At 43.1% G+C, this 10,216-nt stretch overlaps 1 protein-coding gene across 3 annotated transcripts; it reads right to left on the reverse strand.

Annotated features, from left to right (window-relative positions):
- Positions 1–48: 48 nt before the first annotated feature.
- Positions 49–9,524, reverse strand: TMEM14A (transmembrane protein 14A). Of its 3 annotated transcripts, XM_080584551.1 has the most exons (6): positions 9,306–9,509; positions 8,866–8,985; positions 7,349–7,434; positions 5,320–5,421; positions 1,644–1,731; positions 49–660 (listed from the first exon to the last, which is right to left on the reverse strand). In XM_080584551.1, the coding sequence occupies exons 3-6, from the start codon at positions 7,422–7,424 to the stop codon at positions 621–623; spliced, it is 306 nt and encodes a 101-aa protein (XP_080440677.1). In that variant the 5' UTR covers positions 7,425–7,434; positions 8,866–8,985; positions 9,306–9,509; the 3' UTR covers positions 49–620. The 3 variants fall into 3 exon arrangements, with proteins under 3 accessions (XP_080440677.1, XP_080440678.1, XP_080440676.1); XM_080584552.1 differs by lacking the exon at positions 8,866–8,985 and having other exon boundaries at positions 9,306–9,524; XM_080584550.1 differs by lacking the exon at positions 9,306–9,509 and having other exon boundaries at positions 8,866–9,023.
- Positions 9,525–10,216: the final 692 nt, after the last annotated feature.

Raw genomic sequence — 10,216 nt, forward strand, 5'->3', positions numbered from 1 at the left:
TCCACCGACAAACTGGCTCACCAGCCTGCCTAAGAAACTGAGAGAAGCTTTGAACTTTTTATGTTTTATTTGAACACTGATAAAAATTTTTACACTTAGAATTAGTGGAAGAAGATACACGTGTTTGAAAGGAATGTGGGTTTTCTACTGTTAGACAGTACAGGCACACATCTTTATTGATTAGTAACTGACAATACGATTAGGATGTATTACTTAATTACAGAAGTTACAAAATCACGGTTCAGAACACTCAATCTTTTTAGCATAATGATATATTTATGTGTATGTTCTCTCAGAGATACAGTGCAAGCCTAACATAATTTCCTGGGGTGCTCAGCACCTCTGAAAGCTATCAAACTTACAGGTAAAGATCCCTTGAGTTAACAGATTGCTTAAATGGAAGATCAAAACACATCATCAGCAAAACACTTGTTTTAGTTTTTTAAAAAACTTGCAAAATACCAGCAAGTGCCAATAATTAAATTACAGGTACAGATTTACAGAAAAGATAAAAGCAAAATAAGATTTGTGTTCAAACTTGTCTTTCAAGTACGGAGAGCCTGCCTCTTTGTTAGGTGGGTGTGACAGTCATACTTCGATTCTCAAGTTGCTCAATTCTCCTACATCAGCATAAAAACAAGCCTCAGAATCATCAAAAGGCTGTAAAAGAAAGCACGACAAAGCCTGTAAGTATGGCTGTGCATAAACAATGAAAGTCATCATAAAATAAGAGCACATTTATAAATACCTGACACTAGAGCCTCTAGTCAGCAATCTTTCAAAATGTCTCAATCTACAGCTCAGTGTCCACTGAAACAGTCTGCCTAGGCTTGAAAAGAGATCCACAACAGAAAATAATATTTTCCAGTTTAAGTCCCGATTCAAAACTTTTGCATCTTGACAATTTGAGTTTTTCCTCCCTGTATGCATTGCAAATAAAACAATTAATGGAGTTACATTAAGTCTGGGGACAATGAAGTTATTCTTCCTTCAAAAAACAGTTTGTGATTTAGAGTTGAAAAAAATTTACATTATTCACCCATAGGGGAAAAAAAAAAGTTTCAACTTACTCCATAATTTAATTCCAAAATATTAAATACAGAAAATTTAGTTTTTCAGAATGCCAAAAAATAAAAAGCAGCAGGAGAGAAATCAGGATGGTTAGAAACATAATTTGCAGTAACACTGACCAAAGTTCTTAGGGCAGCTCAAAAACATCCCAGTTTTAGCAGGTGCTGAGCTTCCAGTACTTCTGAATGCAGTACTTCTACACCAAAGTGGATTTTTTTTTTTTAAGCTGTTAAGATGTTGTATGACATTTGATGTCTGGCTTTACGCATGTCTATTTGGAAACACTGAGGCTTACCTCAGGTTCTTTGAAAAGCCTTATTGATACGCATTAATATTTAATTGCAGATATCTCCTTTCTCTGCTGAGAAAGTCTGTATCTGATGTATCTGCCTCATGAGATGAAAGAGCTGTTCACTGGAAACAGGAGTGTGACCTCCAAACTAATTCCACTTAGTTTTCACAGTTTCTGGACAACAGTAACTTCCACTGACACTGGCTTGAACTGGACGTTGGGTGAAAACTGTTTGAAAATCAGTGAAATCTTTACATTAAGATCCTCAATAGATGTTTACCTCAGGCATGCTACTAGTCCGGCTGGCATTAATTTCTTGGACCTCTTGAACCTCATTCCCATGATAATGGTCAAAAGAAAAGCTGAAACTGTAAAAGACAAGTCAGTATATTTACGTTCTCACTTTTCCCAGTGAACTATTCAGGAACATGGAGATTTATCAAAGGTCACTGTTATGTTTTGATATGAAGTGCAGTTTAATAAAATAGTAGGTCAGAGAAATAAGTCTATAAAATTCACTAGCAGGACTTCCTTCAGCTGCACATAGTGTTTCCAGGTGCAGCAGAATGCTAAATCCTCTGCAGATACTAAGCAAGTCTGTCAGACAGTTAAGTGTATCCCTCCATATCTACATTCGTGGGGATACCAACAAAGTAGGAAGAATCCTCACCATAACACTAACATTTATGCTGAGTTACAGGTACAGTGTCTCATAAAACCCACCACCCTAGACCAACACAGCTGTTTTTCTTACTAGCTGTTCAAGCAGCTAGAGCATTCAACTTTATCTAATTTCTTTTTAGAATGCTAGCTCTTATTTGCTAAGCCTTAAAAACTAGATTTGAAGGTTTGCTTCTTATTTTTGCTACAGATTATGGGTATCAACATCTCCTTTGCTACACGGAAGCCTTTCTCTTGTCCTTCTCAGTGACAAGAGGTGGGCAGCCCATGAGGGCATCGGATGCAGTGTTAGCAGCAGAGGAATGGGCTGCCCAGGGAGGTGGTGGAGTCACCATCCCTGGAGGTCTTTAAAAGATGTTTAGATGTAGAACTTAGTGATATGGTTTAGTGGAGGACTTGTTAGTGTTAGGTCAGAGGTTGGACTGGATGATCTTGGAGGTCTCTTCCAACCTAGATGATTCTGTGATTCTGTGAACAAACATCATGAAAGGAATTTTATCTTCCTGGAGCTCTTCTGCCTAAAAACAGAGGTAGCAATGAACTGCAACTGGGCGTGGGGATTTCAAATTGAGTTAATGACTGCAGAGTGCTACATAAATGAGAAGACTAATAAGAATACATAAAACTGCAAAGATAGCTAGCTTAGTTAAAGAACTGTCACCTGAAATGCTTCCTAGAAGTGGGCAGAGAGGCAGCACAGGCAGCTATGTTTTATCACTTTTGCAGCTGAAGTAATGACAGCTGTATAAATCTCTTCCATTTTTATGGAGCAGTTAAACTATCTTGCTAACTCTCTTCCAGCTCCACTATCTCCTGTGAACAGAGTTGTGCTCACAGTAGCCAAGAATCAGTTTTAAACTCATTCCAACGTTATACGACAAGCTCTGCCAGCTACACACATCTTAGAAAACTCTACCAGCTAAGCACGTGCGCTCACTAAGGGCACCCTGCACCATTATCCCTTTCTCTTATTTTCTGGTCCCATAGTCTTGATCCTCTCAGGAATGTCTGAAGAGTAGACTGTTCCACAGCGTGTGTCTCATCTAGAGCCCTGAGTATATTTACAGTTAATTAGAAGCTACAAAGCATGTCTAGCCTGTAATGTTCTTTCTTCCAGTTACTAATATTCAGCTTTTCAAACGTGCCAGTGATTTTTTAAGAGGTTAATCTTTTAGACATGATTTTCAAAAGTGCCAGACATTCACTATTTCAGCTGAAATCAAAGAAATTCAATAGATAAAGCCAAATTCAACTCAGTAACTCAGACTCAGAAATTCAATATATCAGATGCAACAAGTTGCATTCTCACTAGCAGTAACTGTTGCATACTGCAGTCCGAATTTCTACACCTACTGCAATCACATAAACTTTCATTAAAGTATTCAAGAAAGCACAGACTTCATTTCACAGGAGTGGAAAAATGCTTGAAAAAAATATTTATAAAACAACTAAAGAAATTTGCTTCCAGTCTGTATGCCACATACTCTTTGCATGTAGGACAAGTTACAAGAACCCTACTGTCAAGGTCTTGTACTAAAATACTACTTACATTATTGTAGGAGACTCTTGAGTAGGTGAAAGGTATTGTGGATAACTGTAATTTTGCAGGGAGATATTTTTTTAAATGTCCTTACCTTTTAAAGGTTTGGGTACTAGTTTCATTCTACGCTGCAATTCAATTTACCCTACTGGTTGCTGTGTTCAGAGTGGTCAATTTCTTCCATGCATTTAATTTCCCTCTTGCATTTGTGCTCTAGTTGCTTTGGGCACTTCAGGAGGTTAAGTGTAAGTGAAAACACTCTGATTTTCTTTTAACAGTCTCTGTTCTTTTTACTCTACGTATTAAGAACTTTCTAGTGCAGATGTAGTAAACTCTATCTAATCTGCATTGCTATAATGCCTATTAAATGAGTACTACATATTTCTCCAGTTGAAAGTCCTACCGTGCCTACGATTACACGAACTGCTTGCCACTGACAATATTTTAATATTATCTGATGTTCATGAGCAGGTTAGTAGAAATTTTATATTAGTCCTTTCAAAATCTGGGAACTGGGAAACAAGCAACATTTAGTAAATTCTGTTTTCTCTTCCACTAATTCTGTATCCAAATTAACGTTTCATTGACCCATGTAAATACAATACTGGATGATGCTTAAAAGCATGTCACAATGAACGATTACAAATTTATGTAGACTTAAGGTTGTGTCTTCACTGCAAAAAAGATTTACACGTTTTTTAACTGTGGGATAAGTAACGTGCAAGATCACGACTGCAAAACGAGAATATCCGATTTTAGGACACCGAGGAGAAGATCAGGTATGCTACGACCACCTTTGCTAAAAACCCAGTTGGTGTGAATGCACTTTGCTAGTAATGCTATTCAACTTTGTTTTAAAATGAAAGTTGTTATAGCAATGGTTGGTTTAAAGCATAAAGCCAGCAGAAACACTCTACTGTAAGTTAGAATCATAGAATCATAGAATATCCTGAGTTGGAAGGGACCCTTAAGGATCATCAAGTCCAACTCTTGATACCGCACAGGTCTACCCAAAAGTTCAGACCATGTGACTAAGTGCACAGTCCAATCTCTTCTTAAATTCAGACAGGCTTGGTGCAGTGACTACTTCACTGGGGAGCCTGTTCCAGTGTGACACAAGCTCCCAATAATTCCTATTGCAAATTGGTTATGTGAGGTGAATGCCATACCCCTTAGAGACTGCAGTTCCTTGCCTCCATGTGGGTTTCATGGCAAGCTTGCTAGGATGGCAATTACTGCATGGCTTGTACTCTGTCTTTCTTGGCAGTGAAGAAAAAAGCCATGTCATCTCCTTGTTTGAGAGCTGAGGAAATGCTGCATCATGCAAGACCGGATCCTGCACCACCTTTACTTCTCAAAACAAATTCTAATCTGTATCTCTAACGAGATAATAATAATGAGATAATAACACAGGTATCTCTAATGAGACATCTCTTTCACGTTTCCCAGCTGGATTTCACAATATGTACAGTGTTACGTAACCATCTAATAAAAGGAGGCGCTGCCAGGTGGTAGCGCACACCTGTTGGTTTTGTGTGAATGACCTGCCTTATCTTGCAAACAGTTCCATATCTAAGCTCTTGAATTCTGCAAGCTAAGCTGAAGTGTCTAACTCTATTTAAAAATTAACATTTAAACTCAAGCATGGTAAGCATGATCACAGCTCTCAAAGAGACTTTTACAGGCACGTCAGTGAACTCCTTTTTTTTTTTTTTTACTGTAGTAAAACACTTACACAATGATATCTTCACATTTTTCGGATCACGTGTCACACAGTAAGCTCCATAACCAGCCACAGAGCCAAAGGTAAGACCAGCAGCTAAGGAGATTTTACTACCTGCAAGAAAACATTCAAATGTTATTTCTCAACACAATGTCTTGAAGCTCAGTCTGTACACAGTAACTCTCTACACAGCATTATCCAAATATTTTAAAAACAGAGTTGCTTCTGCCACTGTGCAGCCAACTCAACTCACCCTGTGCAAATAGAGAGGCAATTTTTATGTAACCCTTCTTACTCATTCTCTTGCATAGCATTACTGCCAAAGTCTTCTCACCTAGAGGGAGATGATGATGATCTAGCAATACGTGTAATTTGGGAAGAATAATCTTTGAAGCACAAATCTGAACTAGGATATTTTTTCTACCACACATACCTTCAGAAGCATTTTTGTAATCTCTCTGAGCTATCTGGTGATTTTTACTATATCTTAGAGCACTTCAGAGTCTCTGAAAAATTATAGAAAACTCATAATATGTCAATATATATAAATGGTAAATTTAACACCTCATTTAGTCACAAACCTTTCAGTCAGACATCAGTCCTGGACAAAAAAATAGTATCACTAACATTACATCTAAGTAATAAAGAACTAAATATATATATATATATATAAAACAATGAGATGGCAATGAAGAAGAAAATATAGCTTTTTAAATTAACTTGACATTTTCTTACAGTGCCATTATAAAACTGGTTCATGAAGTTTAGAGTTTCAGTAATATACTTTGGTTTCCGAATAGGCATTTTACGTGGTACCACATGATAAAAGTGTAGAATCAGTACAGCTGGCAATATCTTGATTAATCTGATCCCAAAATGATTATAAAGGAAGAATCCAGAACCCCAGATGTTATATACCTCCCAGTCCTGTTATATTGAATATTATTAATCAAGAATCTACGAGAAAATAGAAATCATTACCAAGAAAAAAATCATATTTGCCACAAGGACTGACCAACTAGTAAAAAGAGAATAGAACAAGTGAATGGGACAGTCAGTGAGTGAAGATGGGAGCAAGGAAAAGGAAAAAAAAGGAAAAAAAGGAAAAAAAGGAAAAAAAAAGGGAAAAGGGAAAAGGGAAAAGGGAAAAGGGAAAAGGGAAAAGGGAAAAGGGAAAAGGGAAAAGGGAAAAGGGAAAAGGGAAAAGGGAAAAAGGAGTTTTCAAAAAGTCAAGATATAAAACAATGTCTCTAGGACCAAAGCATGCACAAACTATGCAGGGAAACAGTGATCCTGAATCCCAAGAATCATGATGGATAACCAGCTGGATACCAGCTCCTGGTGCAATGCCACGGTGAACAAGACTGATGTGCTGCTGGGGCGTGCTCTTTGTAGGGCAGCTAACAGGCAGCGAGCCTGGAGCTCAGGCTGCCTGTCCTCAGTACCACTGCGACCTCTGCTGGGATGCTGTGCTCAGCTCAGGAAGTACGCCACTAGCTGGACCAGTTCACAGAAAGTACTATAAAATGACTTGAACACAGGAAATGTGTACATGATAATCTAAAGCCTACATATTTACCTTAGAATGAAAATTAACATTGTTAAAAATAATTAACCACCAGATCAGAATAAGCAAATAAAAGGTTTTCTCCCTGGTGTGCATCTGGAAATCTCCAAATCAATCCAGGATGACTCTGAAGAAAACAAATTTTAATCAATGATAATCAACTCTGTTTAAGACAGAAATGATTAAAGGAAATGAAAAGGCCCAGAATACACTGAGTGTCAAAATAACATGACAGCAGCTTTTTGCCCTGAAAACAAACTCATTAGTTAGATAAACAGAAAAAAGTGACCATTTATGCTTAAGCTGACCCAAGTAAATCCCATGAGACTCCGTTAATTTACAGCATTGCAGGCTGGATTTAAGATACAGATGTGTTCACTACAGCAAAGGTTCCATGCCTTTCACCACTTCTTTTTCACAAAGTGTGTAAGAGAGGAAACTCAGACTGCCAAATCTCAATGTACCAGTATTTACCTTTACGAGTATATCCTACAACGCCTCCAACAGCCAGCAGTGCAGCATATGCAAATCCAATCCAGTCAATAGCCATGGTCCCAACCCTGGAGAAAAAACATATTGAAACTGAAGACAGACAGGTTCCTTCCTCCTAGTAAAATAATCATTATGTAAAGTGTTCTAAATAACACTACACTCTTGTAAGTTGTGTTTGATTATTGTGCTACTACTGTGTCAAAACATTCAAAGGCTGAAGGTGCGTCTGTTAGCTGTTGTGTCACCTTTTCACAAACTGATGCTCTTCTTTACAGCTCAGTATCTAGGTATAGCATATTACTATCAGGCTGTTCCCAGACAAAACAAAACAAAACAAAACAAAAACATATGCAAGCAATAAGCTCGACACTACCCCAAGTGTCAGATTTGTTACACTTGTGCTGCATGGCTGATCTGGACATACACTGAGTGCACAGCTTACTGCTCTCTCAACCAGGATGTACGGAGTGTACTCCAAGCAGATTGTCATGGGCCCTGCAACACCAGCATGAAATAGGAAGTTTTCAGAGCCTACCCAAAGTTTCCAGACAGTTAACACAGGCCATTTGGAGGACGTTTTACATATATATATATATATATATACACACACGGAAGCTTTATCCTATTTCTGTCTATGCCCCTTTTGTTACACCTTTAGATTTTGACACCTGGTCTGAAGCTGGGCTTCTGTTCTCCAGAAGCACTTTTAAGTCCCTGTACCGCTGACCCCTTTGTTTCCTAAATCACAGAATCATTAAGGTTGGAAAAGCCCTCCAAGATCATCTGGTCCAACCATCCCCCTACCACCACTATCACCCACTAAACCATGTCCCTAAGCACCAGGTCCAACCTTTCCTTGAACACCCCCAGGGACGGTGACTCCACCACCTCCCTGGGCAACCCGTCCCAATGCCTGACTGCTCTTTCTGAGAAGAAATGTCTGCTCATTTCCAGCCTGAACCTCCCCTGGCACAGCTTGAGGCCATTCGCTCTGGTCCTATCACTGGTTATCTGTGAGAAGAGGCCAACCCCCAGCTCCCCACACCTTCCCTTCAGGTAGTTATAGAGAGCAATAAGGTCTCCCTCCTCTTCCCCAGACTAAACACCCCCAGCTCCCTCAGCCGCTCCTCACACGACTAAAGCCATGAGGGGCAGTGGCTGGCAGGAGCTGAAGCAGCCCCACAGCCCTCACCCTGCTCCCTGCTGCTGCCTGGCCGCTGCCCTGCTCCCCAGCCTGGGGACAGGTGCCTGCAGGCGCCGGGCTCTCCAGCAGCCCTGGTGGAAGGCAGCCGTCCCACCTGGTTTGTGTTGAGCATCTCACAGGTCCTGCAGTAGTGTTAAGAAATAACTCTTTTTCACAGGTGGCACTTAAACCGACCTTCGAACTACTGAAAAACATGATGTGTCATGCACAGAACTAGCTGTACGCGTTATCCACAGGAAGGCCCCACTTTTCCCTCCCTTCTCCCACATCGATCTCAGCGCACACTTCTTCCCACCTGAGGAACCGTGGCTGGTGTTAAAACGGCAGCAGGAAAAAGCACACACTCGTCATTTCACGCCAAGCTTTTAATATCAAAACAAGCAGCTCAGAACGAGCCCCGGTCGGCTGTAACCCACTGGGGAAAGAAGACGCAGGGTTGTAGCAGGCCACGACTAAAGCCCGGCCTTCGACCCACCCCCTGCTGCCCCCTCGCTCCCCGTGCCCGCCGGTCCCCGGCCCTGCCCCGCTCCCCGCAGCAGCCCTGCCCGGCGCCGGGCCTCGGCCTCCCCAGCCCCAAGCTCCGAGCTCCCGCTGGCGGCGGCGGCTCTCCCGCGGCAGCCCCGGAGCCGCTGCGGGGAGGCGAGGAGCCGCCTGCGGGGCAGCCGCCGGCCGCAGCAGGGAGGCGGCGGAGCCCCCCTCGCCGCCCGCTCGCCCCACGGCCGCTCATCCCCGTACCTCGTCCCGCCGCCCTCCGCCCTCCCTCCGCTCCGCTCCGCTCCGCCTTCCCCGCTCCCGGCGGGCGGCGTGAGGCGCTGCAGGGCCCCTCCAGCTCCCTCTTCGCTGCCCCTTCCCCGGTTTTTGCCCTTCGGCGGGGCTCAGCCCGGCCGAGGAGGAGCGAGGGAGCAGGAGGCCGCCTGCCGCCATCATGGCGGCGGGGCGGCCGTGAGGGGGGAGCGGCGTTTTGAGGGAGCTTGGCCGAAACGGGGGGAAAAAAAAATGCGGGGACAAAGCCCGGGTGGCGGGGAGGGGAGCGGGGCTCTGCGCCCCTCAGCGGCAGCCCCCGGCTCTGCGGGGGTCGTCTGCTGCTTGGTGGAAGTCCTCGACCTGCCCTCGGGCTGCGGGGCTGCGTGGGCTCCAGTGGCAGGGGTTTAACTTGGGATTTTAAGTCTGAACCCCCCTCAGAGCCACCCTGCGGCCCAGCACCGAGGCTGGTCCCTGCTCTGCCCGCAGCCCTTCACACAGGGCTTTTCCTCCCTGCGTTAATTGCCCAAACCAGCCCCTGTCCCTGGCCTGCATCCTTAAAACTGGAGGGCTGTCTGCATGGAGCCGCGCGGGCAGACACGCAGGCAGGATGCTGAGGATGTTTGTTTGTCCAGGGAAACCGACAGACCCAAACCTCGAGACTCAGATGCTACACATGTAGCTCATTTATGAAGCCGTTTGACGTGGTTATTCTAGCGGATTCCCTCCTCATCTGCTAGCCTTGTTTGTTGGAGCCATTCCACTACAGGCTATTTTTGTATGTTTTTTTTCTCAACCCGCTCAATATTCCTTTAGCTTTCTCTCAAACAAGCTGTTCTCGACCGGTGCGGGACGTGTCCTTCAGCGGTAGCTCAGGGGTGCCTGTCTATGACATTCCCCACGCT

This window comes from Anser brachyrhynchus, assembly GCF_964034855.1.
Source record: "Anser brachyrhynchus genome assembly, chromosome: 3".
Lineage (NCBI taxonomy): Eukaryota > Metazoa > Chordata > Aves > Anseriformes > Anatidae > Anser > Anser brachyrhynchus.